The sequence below is a fragment of the Halyomorpha halys genome, unplaced genomic scaffold, assembly GCF_000696795.3.
Source record: "Halyomorpha halys isolate HHAL.00 unplaced genomic scaffold, Hhal_1.1 Scaffold598.1, whole genome shotgun sequence".
Lineage (NCBI taxonomy): Eukaryota > Metazoa > Arthropoda > Insecta > Hemiptera > Pentatomidae > Halyomorpha > Halyomorpha halys.
Genome location: NW_027105473.1, coordinates 327,331 through 346,872, shown reverse-complemented (window position 1 = coordinate 346,872; position 19,542 = coordinate 327,331). Strand labels below are relative to the sequence as shown.

At 31.4% G+C, this 19,542-nt stretch overlaps 1 protein-coding gene across 1 annotated transcript in view; it reads right to left on the bottom strand.

Moving 5' to 3' along the window:
• Positions 1–19,542, bottom strand: part of btv (beethoven) — a gene marked incomplete at its 3' end in the record, with an annotated part of 240,143 nt that overhangs the window by 164,303 nt on the left and 56,298 nt on the right. The window contains 9 exon segments of the mRNA XM_067051518.1: positions 3,930–4,045; positions 4,149–4,357; positions 9,159–9,308; positions 9,735–9,978; positions 12,066–12,275; positions 12,450–12,587; positions 14,766–14,893; positions 15,947–16,045; positions 18,891–19,118. Of these exon segments, the coding sequence (XP_066907619.1) occupies positions 3,930–4,045; positions 4,149–4,357; positions 9,159–9,308; positions 9,735–9,978; positions 12,066–12,275; positions 12,450–12,587; positions 14,766–14,893; positions 15,947–16,045; positions 18,891–19,118 (1,522 nt within the window).

The following is a 19,542-nucleotide window of genomic DNA, read 5'->3' as shown; positions in this document are numbered from 1 at the left end:
AAAATGATACATAAAAGAAAACATATTAAAAACCCTTTATACATCAAAATATACTATTTACTACAAAAGGAGCATATTACAATATATATATATATTGTAATATCCTCTTTCATGAGTAAATAGTTATTTTTTATATATTAATGGCTTTTAATATGTTTTTATTTTATATATCGTTTTTTTATTATTTATTCATTTTGTTTTGTTATTGATCGTATCCAAAAATCAAGCTAACCAATTTTCACTAGTCATATATGAAGTAAAAATATATTATTCAAAATAAAGAAGATGTCGGGAGGCGTCCTCCCGAAGTCTGTTGAATCGTGACCATGTTAAGGAGATTCAAATATTTTAAAATTTCCTTTAACTTCCTATTGTAGTTACAGTAAATTTAAGAAAAAGTAGAAGTTAAGAATAAGTATTAAAGAAAATTATTCATAAAAGAAATCATAAGAAAAAACTCAAAACCGTAGTGCTACAATCGGTGTTGAGAATGAGCACCTAGAGAGGGGAAGGAAGAAAACTTGGATTTTGGAATTTATTTGTTGCTTAGGCGGGAGATGTATGACATCGCCTAGAGGCAAGATGTCCAGAAGATCCCTTAGCTACCCTGTTTTCTTCATCTAACTCTATACTTATTGTTTTAATTTGATCCACTAAATTTTGTTCCACTTTGTTTATATCATCTGCCATATTGGTCATCATCATCATTAATTGTTGAAACATGGTTTGAGTATTAAAAATATCATTATTGTCACCATTAAAATTGAAATTAGAATTTGCTCCCAATAACTTATTTTCATGGACACTATTTCATACTGGTAAGTTATTCCCAGCTCTAATGTGTTGGAGAACGTTATCTTCATCATTTTCATTTAATATTCTCGCTATACCATTCAATTTTCCAAGAACCATCTCTTTAGGATCTCTACAATCAGTTGTCTGTACATTATCCTCCATTATTAACTACTTAAGTTATTAATAAAAAAATTATCCAATTTAAACTCTTATAAAAGTTGTGTCCTGATTGCCGTGACCTAATTTGTAAAGAATTAGGCCACACCTGTTGGGCGACAATTTATGTAATATTCAAAAATTATTTAAAATAAAATAAAAAGAATTTTTATAGTTTTAATTAATTTCATATCTAAAAGATAGCTTTGAAAATGACAAGGTCAAATAAAAAGATTAAATATGAAAATTTTTATTTTATGAAAATATTTATTATATATAATATTATAGACTCTTAATCTCAGGGCGTGTTTCTAAGCAATCAGAACAGTCACTTTACTACTAATAACGCTTAAACTAAATTAATAGCTATTGTACAAATGTATTAATTTCTAGTTCGAACAAAACTAACCAATTACATAATCTTCTTTTGATGATTGAGGAGTCTTGATATCTTCTTTCCCAAAATGCTATGTCTAACAGTCCAATTTCCAGTCCTCCCTGCTTCCAGCGACGGACGTCCTCTCACAAACCAATAAAAACCAAGAGTCCTTTATTCTTCGTAGGTGACTCTTCGATTTCTTCTTTTTTAAAGATGTCTACCACTGAGAGTAGCTAAGGGATCTTCTGGACCTGCGAAGTCCGAGGAAGTACTGCGCTGTCCTCTGCGGACTGGTAGCAGGGAAATAGAGGCTTCGGTCTTCTTGAGAATTGGCTGGCCTGTGGGTCCTTGACGATTATATGATACCGCGGTTGACTCTTTTCTTTTATTTTTATTTATTTATTTTTTTTTATTTTTCATATTTCTTCAAGTGTTGAGTTTTGAGCCTTGGGAGAGTGTCTATTCCTGATTTAGCATGTCTTGATTGGTGGTAGGCATGAGCTGCTGCGTTTGCGAGCGGTGCCTAGGCGTTTGCCGAATTTTTGTGAGACGTCTTCGCTATAGGTATCTCCTTTATATTGCTAGGGCTTGTCCTTCCTTGGGTGTAGAATCCGCAACACAGGTCCCTGATTGAGGTTTAACTGCGCTGGGTTATGTTGTCTTCTATTATTTTGTCCTACTAGTTTTCCTTGTGTCTTTTCTCTTTCCGTCTCTGAAGTTTTTCCTCCCATCTCTTTCGTTATTGTTTGCTATCTCTAGTTATTTATTATTCCTCGTTTGGTATGTCCTTCCAGTGTCGGGCCTCGTTTCGACGGACTTATCACGTCAGGCCTTCTGTGACGACTTGAGATCATGTCGGGCTTCTCTTCGACAGCTTGGATCGTCGTCGGGCTACTCTTCGACGGATGGATCACTTCCCGCTTCTCTGCGACGTCTTGGATCGTGTCGGTCTTCTCTTCGACAGCTTGGATCTCGTCGGGCGGGCTTCTCTTCTCTTTGACGGCCTGGATCTCGTCTGGTGGGCTTCTCTGCGTCGGCCTTGATCACGTCGGGGTCACCACTTGTCGGGGTTGTGTCTGGTCTTAGGCGATTTCTCCAGCCTGATATCTCTTTACAGAAGGCCCACGACAAGGCGTATTCATTATAAGTTAGGATCGGCCGTGCCAGAGGATGAGCCCTGGACACTGACGCAGGTAGAGGAGGTCTAGGTGAGAGAGTCTGAGGCAGAGTAACAGTTCTAGTTGCCGAGATGAAGCGGACGGACTAGAACTGTCATGATAGGAGCCAGCTTACTAGTTGCCGAGATGAAGCGGACGGACCAGTAAGCTGATAAGGCTAGGTGCAGCTCTAGTTGCCGAGATGAAGCGGACGGACTAGAGCCGGGGAGTGACGGGAAATTACACTGGTTGCCGAGATGAAGCGGACGGACCAGTGTAACCGTGAGGAAGTAGGTTACAATCTTAGTTGTCGAGATGAAGCGACGGACTAAGATTGCTGGAGAGAAGGAAAGGATGTAGGCCATCGTCTTAGGTGTGCGTACAGAAATAACAACTTTTGCGAGATTAGATTGGCAATAAACTTCTCTATATCAAGCAGTGTATACGCCACCTGTGCCATGACTAGACCCAGGAAAGGATGTGGATCTAAGATCGAATTGGGGGATTTAGAGTCCCTTATTTATAGGTCTAGTCCATGCGGCTGTGACCGAGAAGCGGTCGGTACATGTCTGCTTGAGATAGGTTCGTGCATTGCATTGTTATAATTTATTATTCATTGCACAGATATTGCTAAATAGTATGTACAGAAATTATTAATATACAAAAATTACAATGTGTTTTTACACAATAAAGTAATAAGAAAATTTGAGAGCTTCGGTGAGGCTCGAGGTGCTGCGCTCTGGTGAGCTTTTACTATACCGCTTGCACCCTCTCGCTACAATGTAATTTAAACCTACAAACAATAATAATCCACCATAATAACAATCTTCATCCATATGTATTATAATTCATACAATTATATTCACCTCACAATTATACAAAATTTGAATTTCATAAAGGAAATCATTTCACATCTTTACAATATTCTCACTTTTCTACCATTACTTATTGGTGCATTCTTCACTTCTCTTTAGCACAACCATTACTCTATATTTCTTGCTACCCCTTTGGACTTTATCCCATGTTCAGTGTGCTGTTTGGTTACCTCCCTGTTTTTTTTAAGTCCTGCTTTGTATTTTACATTAAACTTAGATTGTTCAGTATGAAAAACAACAGAGAGTAGTTGCTTTGTGTTTTCGACTTCGAAAAATCACGTGTTCCAATTATAGATTTGTGGACCATATGTTGGCCACATCAGCCTTAAATACATAATTTCAGTTTTGTAATGGTTTTCGTTTTTGAGCTATGCCTACTATACAAAGACCATTTTGGGAGACTTGGTTATTTGGACTCAGGGGCCTCAAAACACGTATTTCCATTGAAAAATTGAATAAGAAATTTCACAAAATTGCAATACTTTCCCTTACTGTATATTCCATATATAGGTTAGTGAAAATCATAAAGTAGTTTATCAATCATCATATTTAAACAAAATAACTTACCATCTTTAAATCTTTTCAATGTATGCGATACTTCATTATGACGTGTTAGTTCTTTTTCAATAATTTCAATATCATTAAATAAAGGAGGATCCAAATTTAACTTCTGAAAGTTATCCCTGGAAAACAACATTAACTAATTAATGATATTTCAAAAAACAAAGTCAATAATTAATCATGTTTAAAAAGCATTAATTATATTATTTATAAATATTTCCTCACTTCAAGTTATTAATTTTTTCAGTTAGCAAATTTAATGTCTGTTTTTTATCCTCCAAAGCAGAAAGCTGAGATTCATTGTCAGTGAAGTTATCACTTAACATAGCATTTTCATCTTCAAACTTACATTTCTTCCAAATAACTGAAAAGCTTTTTATTTCTTCTTCTAATAGAACTTTTTCTTCAAATAGTTTTTCTTTAAATGATTCAGCCTGGAATATATATATATAAAGAAATTACTTTTCTTTACTAATTATTATGAGAAGTTTATTTTAACTATAGTTACACTGCTGAAGATGTTAATATTTAGTGACTGAACACTTATCCTGTAGGTAAACAACCTATTCTAACCAGAATGGGAGGGTCAAGTCAAGAAATAAAAGTTAACCTGGCCAGAATCAATATATCAGTATAAATATTGATTAGTTTGGTTTTAGTGTACAAAGAGTTGACTGAGGAATGCAAGGTAAGGAATTCAGAGATATAGGAAAATTTATTATTTCTTAGGGATTGGATGTGAAAGAACAATGGGAATATTTTTGTTGAAAAGCAGGATAAAGCCACCATAACTCAGTATAATACCCAGAGAAATGCATACGTCTAGAAACCCCAAAAATAAATTCATTAAACGCTTTATTTTCCTTCAAGTTTATCAGTGATTCCTCCATATACCAGACAACCGTAATCCAAATGGGGAAAAATAAGAGAAGAGACAATTGATGGATTTTTGAAGGCAAGGATTTGTGAAATTTATAGAAGTGTTTGAGGATAATAATGAACTTTCTGGATATTTTGGATATATTTAACAGTAACTTGTTTCTTTCGGACCAGTGACCAATTCTATTAATATCATCCTGCAGTGTATGTATGAAATGCCTCGATGAGATCAGCAAGACAAAAGGAGAGATAAATTTGTAGTTCATAGGCATAATGATGATATCGGGAGGAACCCTAAGGAACACCACGAGAGGAAGAGAGGAGATGAAGGAAGTTTATCAGGGATGATCACTGTCTGCGAGTGATGGGATAAGAAGGAATAAAATAAGTTTAAAATGTTGTTCGATACGTATAAGTTAAGAAGTTTGGATAGGAAAATCTCATTATCAACAAAATTAAAAAAAAAAAAAAAATGGAATAGTGGAAAAATCAAAAATGGATTAAGATAATGATTTTCTTTTGATCCTAGGAAGATTGTATATTTTGAATGATTCTTGATAAGGCAAATTGAGTTGAATAACTAGAACAAAAACCCCGATTGGAAGAGATCTAGAAGAGCATTATGATCAAGGTACGAAGAAAGTTGGTGATGGGCTAATCTTTCTATTGGTTTAGATGGATTTAAAAGATAAAAATGGATCTTAAGTCCAAAACTTTTGATGGATAAGGAACTTTATTCAGAGGAAGTATTATAACCTTTTTCCAAGCTAAAGGAAAGATAGAACTTTGGAGGGAAAAAATTATAAATATGCAGAACAATTGGAAGAATGACAGTGAGGCCGGGTTTAATGAAATAAAATCTAAGCTGTATTCATTGGTTCTAGATTTGATTTGGTTCAAAATATTGAGAAAATAGCAGGTCATCAGGAGTAACATGCAAGGAATTAAGATACTCAGCATTAAAGGAAGCTATGGAAATAAATTAAGGCAATGAAATGTATACAGGAGCATGAGAAATAGGATTGGTGAAATAGGAGTTTAGTTCATCAGCGGAGAAACAGGAGAGAAATTGATAGATTGGGAGTTTATAACAGAAAGATTTCTATGCGTTTTTAACTTTGACCTGCTCAGGAGCTTGGGACAGGGAAATATGAAAAAATTGCGCTTTGGCTCTGCGTATTGAAGACTCAGTTTGATTTCAAAGGAACTGAAAGGAGGAATAGTCTTAGGGATTTCAGGTGTAATGAAAATTACTTCTGACTGTGTTGCTTCTTCTCATTAGGTTCCTTAATTCTGGGGTGATCCAGGGGGCAAGAGGTTGTCGAAAGGGAGTGGTTTTGAGTGGAGCACGGTTTTAAAGAAGCCAAGAGACTTGACGAAAAATAATCTAACATTTCATTTATAGAGGAGGATAATGTGTAGATGGATTCTAAGAAATAGAATAATTGATCAAGAAAGGATTGATATTTTCGTTTGCTAACAGATCAAGAAATTTTTTTAGTAGTAAGGAAGGAAGTAGAAATATTATAAGAAACCTGGGTAATATCATGTGATGAAAGGAAAGGTACTGGTGGATATTGGGATAAGGATAATAAATTTTGAGCTGAATCTAATATAATGAGGTCTAGTTATGAATCTGAGTACTGGATATATATGGCATTCTTCCCTACCCCCCTTTCTAGATTGAAGGCTAAATGGGTCCTCCCAGACTATTGGGTCTCACAGATCCTAACAGGACAAGGGGGGTTTCGGGGAAAGCTGCAGAACTTTGGAAAGAATATCAACCCCCGGTGCCCAACGTGCGGAGTTCCTGAAACAGCAGAACACGTAATAATAGATTGCTCTGCCATGGAAGGACACCGAGCCAGGCTGTCGAGAAAGATCGGGATTTACGCTCTCGCTGAGTCGGACTTTCCCTGTTTGATGGAAGAAGAGAATTATACCTTCTTCAGGGAGTTAATTTACGGGTGGAAGGAGGTGGTGGGTCCCACTCATTAACGATGGGAAGGGCTGGACCAGCCTGGTAACTGCAGGAGGCACCCAGACGGATGCAGTGGACAAGGTGCAGTTCCATCATTAAGGTGCTAAACCTAGCGCTGGACTGCACCACAGTAAAAAAAATTTAATAATTGAATAATTAATAAAAGAATAAAAAAAAAAATGGTGATCTTTGGGAGCAGTGGCATGCGCAAACCCCAGTGCTCCCGCACCCCGTATACAGGAAATGGCAAGGGAGGGGGATAAAAAAAAAAATATATTATATAGATATATATGGTGGATTAATAAGGCACAATAAATAAATTAAGGGAATAGAAATAATCAACAAGGTAGAATATATGTAAATATACTCAGTAATTTATTCTACACATTGAAATTCAGCTACCAGCATCCTACTCAGTAAAAAGACTGTACTTGTCATCCAATGCCACAATTCTGTTGGGAACAGCATTGGCTAGAATTGAAGATAGTAGAAGGCTTTATGTGCCCATTTGATTTTTTGATTTATTTCCTCAAAATATTTGCAAAGTTTGGGACTAACAAGAAGCCTTAATTCTCAGGAATGAGATATTCTTTATTTTGATGTTATATTTTTATTTGTCTATATACTATTAATATACTTTTATTTTATAATTTTCATCTTTATTGTATCTTATTCATTATAGCCTGACAGAAAGCCTGCAATATGAGTCTAAACATCAGTATTCAATAAATAAATTTTTAACAATTCTTTTGGGATTATTATTGACTGCTACTCCAGTGACTAATCTGAATAATATCTTAATGAAAACAATTACACACTGAAACAGAATTGAAAATAATTTTTTTTAAATAATTATGAGAGATAGTTGACCGTGGATAACTTATACAAGGAGAAGATGGTTGGGGGTGCGGTCAAATAAAATACAAATAAGTTGATGTAACTTATTTAATCATGCCAACGTTTCGGCTAGAGTTTCCAGCCTTCATCAGGGCTAAGAACAGAACAAGATAAAAACCAATGAATATAGAAAATATAAACAGAATGACATAAAGTTAATAATTTTACAGAATGGGATTAACAAAATGAAGTGATGAGAGAAGTGGAAAAAAAGAAAAGTAAGAAGTGGAGAAAAGTATACATAGGTAATTGAATAAGTAGGTAAAATAACATAATTAAGGAAATAAAATAAAAATGAAGTTATATAATGCAAAGAAGTATGAATATATTAGTTATTAATAATTTAAAAATTGAAATATGGAAAGAAAAAGAAAATTGAGAGAAAGAAAATATATGTGACCATAATAATTGATAAAGAGTCAAAATATAAGTATAGTTTAACAAAAGAAATGAATAGAATAAAATCATTTTGAAAACAATAATAATAATGTATGGTGAACATAACTAATAAAGTGGGTAAGGAAAATTGAGAAAAGGAGGGATGGTAAAAATCAAATAGGGAAAAAAAAGATAATAAAACGAACCTGTTAGCTTGAAATCTAACAGCCAAGTGGTATTCTGCGCCGAGAACGGCCAAACTCCGAATTAAAAAAGACAAGAATGAATAAGTGTTTTTAAGAGGAAACGGGTAAAAAGTAGAAAATATTTAGAGGAGGAAAGCGTGTGAGAGTGTGACAACAAATGGTTTTTGGAAAATGTTAAAAATATATATATATATATGTACCAGAAGGTGACAAAGTGTCATGAGTATTAAAAACAGGTAAAAAGAGGAAATTTATATAATAGGGTGACGACAAATGTGTTAAAAAAAGTCTAAGAAGTGAAATAATACGTTACAAAGTGGGCAGAAAAATAAAATGAATAAAACAAATTATAAAAATTACTTTTTTAATAAATTAACTATTTGCAAATATGTTAATGATAAGTTGTGCTTGTCGGTTTTTAAATTGATGGAAGAAGGTTCTAATTGGATATAGAGGCTTTCAGAGATGAGCCTTTTGTCATGGTTACGAACTGTAGCAAGTATAGAAGTTTTGTTGAAATTGAAGGAATGATTTAAAGAAAGAGAATGTTCCGAAAGTTTTGAGCCAGAATGTGAGGAAACAGAATATTTATGTTGTTTGATACGGTCTTTTGAGAGGTTTTTGGTTTCACCTATGTAAGCAGAATTACAATTAAGGGTGGAGCAAGGGATGCGGTATACAATATGTGATGATGTGATTTTTTTTACACATATTTACTGTGATAATGTCGTTTCACTTAAGGTTATACTATCATAGTTGTATAAATCCATAGAATTATGATTAGTTTCAGTGACTTGTTATTATCTGTGGCTTTTTTTATTGAAAATCTATTTTCCTATAATAGTTATTGCTATTTTATTTCACAAAGCATAAGTGAAAAAAATATTTAATTACCTTTTCATCAAATAGATTATTGAAGTGAGATAGTGCAGATTGGTAATTTAACCAAAGAGAATTAATACTTTCAACCTGAGGCAACGTTTCACCAGCCCATCTCTTCAAAACACTATGGTAGTCATCAGTTTTTTGTATTAATGCAGTGATCTGTAAGTAATTTTTAATTTAATATAATTAAAATTAAAAAAGAAGATTAAAAGAAGTTGGAAATGGAAATAGGATGAACAGTTTTTAAGTAAATAATTGAATTAAACTTGCCACAAACTTAGAGTCTGAAACAAACTTTACAAGAATTTAAATATTTTTAAAATTTAGTCAATGAAAACAATACTGTATTATAATTTATATGTATGAATTAGTTTTTTAAACTCATTTCATAAATAACTGAAAGAAGATTATTACATATACATAGACTGATTTACAAACTACAGTTAATATGAAGTGGGTAAATTATTAGGATAAAATTTACTCTTCATTAAACAATCAAATGTTCACAAAAACAGTTATTATAAAACTTCTACACAGGAGTAATTCAGAAATAAGGCAGAATAAACATAATAAAAATCTCCATACCTCTTTATTTTCAATAATTAATTGTTGATAATGAAAGTAAGTATCGACATAATCTTCAATTGATGATGGGTGTTGACTCACTACAGTCATCCCTCTTTTGACAAAGGATTCTAGTGAATTAATATTTTCAATGATCAAAGTCCTAAGATTTTTGATCAATTTAACCCAAAACTTAGAATTCTCCATTTGAATATCTTCACATAAATGATCAATAGAAACCATGAAACACTCTACTTTCTTAGATCTAAAATTTTATTGAAGGTTTAATCAATTACTACAACAAAAAAAATGCATGGTACAATCATATACAACTTAATTAAAAATCTAATACATAGTTAACTTATTTTTGGAACATATCTTCTTTCTTAAGTATAAAAGAGAGAGAAATGATTTACTTATTAATTAATGCTATAAATAAATCATTAATGGTGGGTTACATAACTTATCAATCAATCATATTGGATAATCACAAACATGTAAAACAGAAAATATTAACATACTGGAAGATCACTGATGGACCGTGTGTATTATTAATAAATAAAATATGGTCCGGTGGTAAAAAAAAAAACTCAAATAGCGATAATTATTTTGATGAGCTAATGTTTTGCCCCATGTTGCAGGGCTTCGTTAGGGCTAAAAAACAAAACAAAAAACTAAAAATTATGTTAAGTGTTTGTATCTTTTTTAGCCCTGAGGAAGCCCTGCAACGTGGGGCGAAACGTTGGCTCATTAAAATAGTTGTTACTATTTGAGTTTTTTTTTTACCCCACCCGGACCATATTCCATTTGTTGAAAATATTAACATACATAAGTAAGTATATATTTTTCCTTTTACAGTATTTTTATTAGTATTATTATGTATACCTTCTAAATTATATAATAATTTTCAATAATAATAATAACTAACTCGAAAAGTTACCTAATGGCAAACTAAATGCTAATTAAAATATTTGCTAAAATATGAATTGAAATAGAAATTCTTAATAATATAAAATTCACGTATACATTTATAATTTGAATGTAAAAAGATATCAAACAATAAGATATATCATCTCAATTACTAGGGATATTTGGTATAGGAAGTCTAACTAGGAACATCTAAATTAGGTCCAATATAAAACTATGGTACACATCTAAGAATTCCCTTTTCTAAGTAGCTGCCTAAGATAGGAAGCAAATCAGGATTCTTAAAGAAGGTAACCTCAACACCTGATCCTATCAATACATCACCATCATTGTACATAAATCTGAAAATAACTGCTCTTTACTCTTTTCCCCACCTTAGACTTGGCTTACCCCTCCCTCCAGGATGAGTTGTGCCAGAACAACAAGGAAAAACAGAAATGACACTCCTCAGTCATTAAGATAGTATAGTACCCTGAAGAACCGTTCCCACAGATCAGTAAGCCTCAGTGTCACCCTTTTGGTAAACAAAAATTTTTTACTTATACGAATACAGCAACTAGGAAACTCCATGTAGTCATAATAGGCAGTCAGGAAGATGTTTACAGAACTAGAAGTGGCAAAATTCATCTGTACACTGCTCACAGAAGAAATTGTGAGGCTTATAAATGAGCCATGCGCTCAAAAGATGTAACTAACTGGTGTTAGATAATGCCAAACATCAGATGGACTAGGATTGGATTCCTTTTACTTATACCAATGAAAAAAACAAGAGAATGGCTAATAGAATAGGTCTCCTCTACAGATTTTAGTTCTGTAGTGAGGGCCTTCTGTTGCTCCCCCCCCCCCATACTCTAGAATTATTAAAAGGCCTTAACTTAAGGCAAAGTTAGAACACCCTCTGAGACCCCTCCAATTTGTGAAATACCAAAATGAAGACTTAATAGGAAATGAACACTGATAGTACTTGAGAAGTTAAGCTGATCAAACATGCCCAACGTTTTCATAGTGTTCAATTAGTTTAAAGATGTCTTACTTAATACTTAAATAAGTAGTTTGATTTCAAGGACAAGGGATGTACAAGAAGAATATACAAAGCAGATGTGGAAACAAAGTTTTCAAAGAGGGTCAGCTTGGGTGGAACTGAAACTGCACTAGATGAACCAGATCCATTAATGCCTAAGCAAATAACCCATGAGAGTACTTAGTAATTACTGTGAAATAAATTATATGACCATGACATGACATATAATGGGATTTTTGTGATAAACATATGAAACAATTACTAGTTAATGGAATAGATTCTAATCAATAATTTGAAAAAGATTTTGATTAAAATCAACTGAAATGGAGAGAATGTGCATGATAAGGTGTATCTTAATCTTATATATCTATCTGTGCATCATTAGTTCCTAATATTAAATGCACCTTGGTATTTTAGTAATTTCTTGAGCCAAATACTTAGACATGCTAAAGTTCTTTTCATATTCTTCGCTGCTCATAACATTACTCTTAATAAATTGATCTACATCCACAGTAGCTATAGCAGCCCATGTAGTTAAAGAATCAATACACATTTTCAGTTGTTGAAATGAATATTTAGCATATTTGAAAATATTTCCCATTATTCTTGAGTTTCTACAAATGGATAAAAAAAGAAAAATAGTTAGAAATAATTTATTGTTTCATTTTATGATTGATTGAAACATAGTATGTTATAATATCAACATATTAAATATTTAAATCAGTTCATAATAAATGTTTAAAAAAAATCTTGATTTATATTAAAAACGAGAAAAGGGGAATACTTACTGTTCAATCAATTCTATGTATATGTTTTCATCACCAAAGTGAGGTATAAATTTAGGAAATAACAAAAATGCTTTTAATTTGAATAAGTACTCCTTCCTTAAAGTTGTTATGGTAGGATGGCAATTTATCATATTTCCTCTGAAAAGTATTTATTTAAACATCAATCATTAAAAATCATTTCACATTATTATATGATTATGATATTACAACATTACCTGATTTATTGAATTTGTAACAAAGTTCAAAACTATTAAATAGATGTAATTATAAAATGTATAATGTTATGTTTGTTAAAAGGATAATCATGATTTGACAGGGGTGATAAACTGGCTAAGCCAAGTAAACTTCATGATTAATAGCAAAATAGACAATTATTATACATTTTAACTATAAAACTTAAGATTTATGAATAGCTAAAACATTAACTATATTATATATATTTTTATTATCTTGTTCAAGACTGGTAGTTATATTAATAACAAAAATTATCTAAAAAGTCACAACCTTCATTATTGAAACATATTACACGTCCAACGTTTCAGCCGATCCTGGCATCATTAAGGACAATCTTAATTTTAGTATCATAACCAACATTAATCTATAAAACTTTGCAGTCCAGTCTATTGTGCCCAAGTCCATTTAACCTAGTTAAAATAAACCTGTACTTGTTACTATAACATTTAATAATAAATTCAATTTTTCATTGTATTTTACTATCACTAACTTATCACAACACTATTATATTTTTTATATAATATGTAAAATACAAAAATAGTGAAAAATAGAATTTATTATTAAATGTTATAGTAACAAATACAGGTTTATTTTAACTAGGTTAAATTGACTTCGGCATAATAGCTTGAAAAGTTTTATAAATCAATGTTTGGCTGTAATACTAAAATTAAGATTGTCTTTGATGATGGCAGGATTGGCCGAAACCTTGGATGTGTAATATGTTTTAATAATGAAGGTTTAAACTTTTTAGATAATTTTTGTTATAAATATAACTACCAGTCTTGAACGAAATAATAAAAATATATATAACATAGTTAGTATATAGTCTAGTTCCTCTCTTTCTCCCATGAATCCCTCTTTAACTCCTCCTTCTGTTTCTATTATTCCATCAATTCCTTCCCAAAAATTTTTGAAAAATCATAGCCTTCCACCAGAAAACACAAAAGGACTGAGGAGCCCGAACCTCCTCCAAATTTTCCGAAGTCAACCTTGTCGGAAATAACCACTATGAACGAAATCTCTATTCCCATGATAGTACAGATGATTCACAGGGGGATTGGATGAAAGTCAAATAAAGAAGAACAAGAAGTAAAACACGAAAATAGTACCAAGAAAAAGTTGAACAAAATCAATTAGTAAAGGTCAATTTTACTTTCACATTTTCTGTTTTAAATTCATTACAAAATTTCTTTTTATTTTGTATTTATTTATTTTTCGTTTTACTTGCCTAAAATATTTGGAACTAAACCAATATTTAATCACCATTAATGCCTATCTTTTATCATTTCAAAAATTTTTAAAACAGGATGAAGCCCGTTGGGTGCGAACGATTAGATTTCTATAGTGAGGTCAAAAATCTTGGCGTTACTCTTCATTGTAAATTGAGATGGCAACATCATGTTAAAAGAACCAGTATGAAGGCACAGAGGTGTCTCTGGGCATGCATAGGAGCCATAGGTAAATCCTGGGGCCTCAAACCAAAAGTTATTTATAGGTTGGCAGCGATATGACTTATGATGACTGGCCACTGCATTGCTGCACCACTCCCTCTGCAGGACTGGAGGTTTTCTTGAATATAATACAGCTGCATATAGAGATTGAGGCTCAAGCCCTTAGCTCTGCATACCCAGGGTATGAGGGATAGGCTTATCACGATTTTCATAGATAGTCAAGCAGCCATCCATGTGATGGGTAGTTATGTAGCAGCATCTCTATAAAATAAGACTGACAGTGTCACCTATCTGCAGGTTCTGTAGAAGGATGATAAGATTGGATACCACAGTGTTTGTAGATGTGATGTATTAGCAAGGATACGATTCCTTACCTTTGGGAATCACTTTAAAAAATACTCAAATTTTTATTTTAGTTTTTAATCAGAGATTTTGAAATGAATATTTGTACATATAATCAGAGAATAGAGAGTGTTAAAAATATTAAAATTGAATCTATAAGCAGAAAAGTTATTATTTGTATCACAAAGGATACATTCATAGATGGAGAAGGTATGAAACAACACTGATTTTTGATGAGTCCTACTTTAACTTAACTTATAAACAATAATATTATTATATACATAAATACCTAAGATATAATTCAACGTTAAATTCAATCTTATGTGATAACTTCTTGAAACTGTTTTGATACTGACATTCTACTATTTTATAAATTTGCCAGTCAATGTGATTCCGCCAAGTTCTTGTGTTGGTGAACTAAAAATTAAAAATGTATTATATTTTCAATTTCTAAATTTTATTATAAAACAGTAAGAATAAAAAGATAAATTAATAATAAAATAAATACTACTTCGAATTTCCGAGAAAAGATTTTCACATTACACCTTTGAAAGTGATAAAAAGACATAAGATAATGGGGTTTGTATATGAATTTTCAATTTTTATTGTTGGTTGAGATTAGCTTATAGAAATAAAAGCACATAAGTCATGAATTTTTCCATTGTAAAAAATTTTGTTATTTCAATTTTCCACACCCTTGGCATATAAATTGTAGAAAATTGTTTGCAATTTATGCCTTCAGGACATGTTGGATCAAAAAGTACTCAATATTAATTTGTCTTAGAAACTGAATCAATATCAGAATCTGTAAAAAACATTACCTTATACCATTGGAAATTCCTGAGAAAGGTACAATGGAGAAGAACTGGTGGTTAGAAAAATTAACAATAACCACATACCACTGTTAAAACATGGGGAAATTTAAATTTAAAAAATTGTAGAGTTAAGGAAATGAATATGTGTAGTGGGACATCCGGTAAATTTAATAGTTACTTATTAATAATTAAGAAGGTCTTCAGGGTTAGAATAACATTAAAATAAATATATTTATTAAAAGCTAACATTATTTATCATTATTTTGGCCAACATTTAAGGTCTTCATTAGGGCTTATGAGTTCAATGGTTGGCTGGAAATTGAAAGTTCAAGTTTTCACAAATATCAACATTCAATAAATAGTTTTTGCTATTTTTTTTGCGTTAATTTTGAAAGCCATCCAGATCTTCTTTTTCATTATCAATATGATCTACTATTACATATATGATAATTTAATTTGAAATTTGTAATGGCTTAAATGCTGATATAAAATTGTACTAATTTTATTTATATTCGAACCATCTTTTCCCTAAATTAGACTATGTTAGTAAACTACAGTTCTTACTTTTGGTGAATATTCGTTAAATGGAAAAACAAATTGTTTTAAGCTATATATTTTACTGATTGTCAAGCATTTATGAAATAGGGCCACTTACCTTAAGTTCAACTTCATTTACAATATTTCTTATTTTTGTAAGTTCACCATGCCAAATTGAAGTTTTTGTATGTAAGTCATACTCCATAAGATGAGAAATCTGCAAATCAATGAATTCAAACTAGATAACTTCACGGGATAAAAGTAGATTAAATGTGATTTTAGGAAACAAAAACTATAAGTTACTATCAATATAATTTTTAGCTGACAATTCGTGACAAATTCAGCCCAAGTAGTGGAATGAAGTTCAGGACAGAACTTAAGAAGAACCTGAGTATTATTACAGTAAGATGGCTTCAGAGCCATCTTACTGTAATAATACTAATTTACTACTAATAATACTAATTTACGATTGGGAAGATTAACTCCAGGATATTAAGCATATAAGAAATATAAAAGAATAGATCAGGTATTGGAAGTACAAAGTTTATTGCTCTCTAATTTATTTTGAAGTGTTGACTTCACAACGAAGTCAGACAGAGAAGAAACCACATATCTTATTTAAATATAAGAAGATGGTCAAGGTTGTGGTCAAAAAAGAACAAATAGTTTTCAACTATTTAATGTCTGACGTTTTGCCCCACTTTGCAGTGCTTCATCAGGGCTAAAAAGATACAAAAAAAACTAAGAATATTACAACAATAAGGTAATTTAAGCTAGGATTAAATATTATGTAAAAATAAAGTGATAAGAAATTACATATAAACAATGATAAGAATAAAAAAATGCGTAACAATGTTAAGAATAAAAATTAAAAAATTACGTAAAATTATATTTATGATAAAATTACGTAACTGTATATTTTAAGTAATTTTAAATGTGTATTCTTACCATTGTAACATATTTTTTTTATTCTTACGATTATATTATTTTTTTTATTCTTACCATTGTTTATTTTATATTAATACTATTTTATGTGTTCCTTCCTTTTATTTATATATAATTTTCTTATCATTTATTTTTTACATAATATTAGGAAATTTAAAAGTTTTTTTACTTATTCTCATATCTTAAGTATAGCTTGGATTCAAATGAAAAGCTTTAATATTTAACAGATAGGAAAATTTTATAACATTTTAGACTCTTAATCTCAGGGTGGGTTTCTAGGCAATCAGAACATACATTCAGCTACTAATAACACTGAGTTAAATTATTTATTAGCTACTTTTACAAATCTGCTTCAATTCTATTTTGAGCAACACTAACCAATTACTCTATGTCTTCATTCTAAGCAAACAAACAATGACTAACTGTAAACAAAACATTTTGTCTTCTTTCCCAAAATGCTATTTCTAAAGGTCAACAAAAGATTCTCTTCACCTCCGCTTTCAGGAGACATCCTCTCACCAGGCGATCCAAAACCAAGAGTCCATTTTTCTTCTTGGGCGACTCTTTGATGTCTTCTTTTTTCAAGATGTCTACCACTGAGAGTAGCTAAGGGATCTTCCGGACATCCTGCCTCTAGGCGATGTCATCCATCTCCCGCCTAAGCAACGATTGATGCCAAAAACCAAAACCTTCCTTCCCCTTCTTTCGTTGTTAGTTCTCAACATCGACTGTAGCAATACGGTTTTGAATTTTTCCCTATGATTTCCTTCATGAATAATTTCTTTTTATACTTATTCTTAACTTCTAAACTTTTTCTTAAATGTACTGTAATTTCAATTATGATGGGAAGTTAAAATAAAGTTTTTAAAATATTTGAATCTGCTTAACATGGCCGCGATTCAACGGATTTTTGGAAGGACTCGTGCCGCCATCTTGGTTTTGTTTTGAATAACATATTTATTATAGACGATAAAAATTGGTTAGCTTGCTTTTTTGTCCAACAAAACAAATGAACAATATTTAACGTTGATAAATAAAATAAAAACATAACTAAAATCATTTATATATAAAAATAACTATTTACTCATAAAAGAGGATATTACAGTGTATACACACACAGATATTTCATTATTTAAGATTTCTAAAATGTTAAAGGTTTGATAGGACAGGTCAAAAACACCACTTCAAAATATCATCTAATATTTTCATTACTAAGAACTAAAAACCAAATGAGGAAAGCATTGTTCTCATTTTGGTTACAGTTTTATTTCTAAATAACTATTTGAAGGGTCATTCCACTTCAATTTAACACATTTTTGGACCTTATCATATCGTTCAGCCCATGAATAAGAATGTTTCTTGATAAAACATGGTCTATGGCTTATTAACTCAATCTTTATTCACACCTGGATTATATTTATTTTTATAAAAACTTTAATATTAACATTGCTGTAATAATTGATATGAATGAAGAGTTTAATTTATGAGAGTGGAGCTTCAGCGTTTAATTTTTTTAATACTGTCCTACATTTATATATTATATAAAAATAAATTTTAAAATGTGTACAGGGCATAGAATATACTGTAAAATGACACCCATTCCTGTTTATGAGTACTTAACAGCTCTGTAATTTAAAACGAGTTGACACATCTCAATAAAATTTCACATTTTTCCAAGTCTATCCCTTTAAAACATCTGTGCAAAATTGTATCTTATTGATGAATATTTAATACATGGGTTAGTTATTAGTTTGTGTCAATTATTCCTAGTATTGATATAAGTGAAAGATTTTTCAAATTAACAAAAAATAAAATAATTTCCCCTCAGAAAATTAATCTTATACCATAGTTGATTATTTTAAGGATAATTAATAACTATGAAATATAGTTGCCAGCCCTATACTAAAGTTGAGTTGCCTCCTGAAGGCAGATCGTCCTTACCTATCCATATGAATGTTGGTAACTTTGATAACTTTGATGTCTGTAGCTTATTCATCAGTTCACTTAGCTGTTCACCCCCTTCCCCCCAAATGGAAAAATAAAAAAGGGAATATATGAAAGTAAAAATAAAACTGTAAAATAATTTTTGAAGTTATCTGATTATGATTTAAACTTACCACTGTCATTACATCTTTATGGTATGAATTTAATTTTTTATTTTCGTCAGCCAAAGTGTAGACAACTGTATCCAATCTTTTAATGTAAGATTCTACCTCCTTGATATCTATCCATTTTATTGTATTTTGTGATTGTACCAATTTTGAAAGCCTTTTGGCAGTTTTCAATAACATACCTTTATGTAGATCTAGAATATCATTTCCAATGGAGTTATGGAAGGCAGAAATCTATATTAAAAAAAAATATGCATTCAAATAAAACAGTAGTAATTTGTATTTATAACAAAACAAAAAAAATGTTTTATAAAATTAGTACTGTTCCAAATAATATTGGCAGCAAGTTGCAAGAAAAGAGATTCTGATAATAGCATTTGCTTTTGTTTTTTTCAGTTGGCTCTCTACAGACCTTGTAGATCTTTGGCTGCCCGAACCAGCCTTCGCCATGCCTGTCTATCTTGGGCTACTGCTTTCTAGTTTTCTACATGCAGCTCTTTCGAATTTTTCTTGATTTTATCTATCCATCTGGTTTTTGGCCTCCCATGTGGTCTCTTTCCTACTATACTGGCATTCATTGTTGTGTAGAGGCGTCCTAATGGATTGCTTTAAGCCACATGTCCCACCCATCTTAACCTCCTTCAGTTTATATCATAAG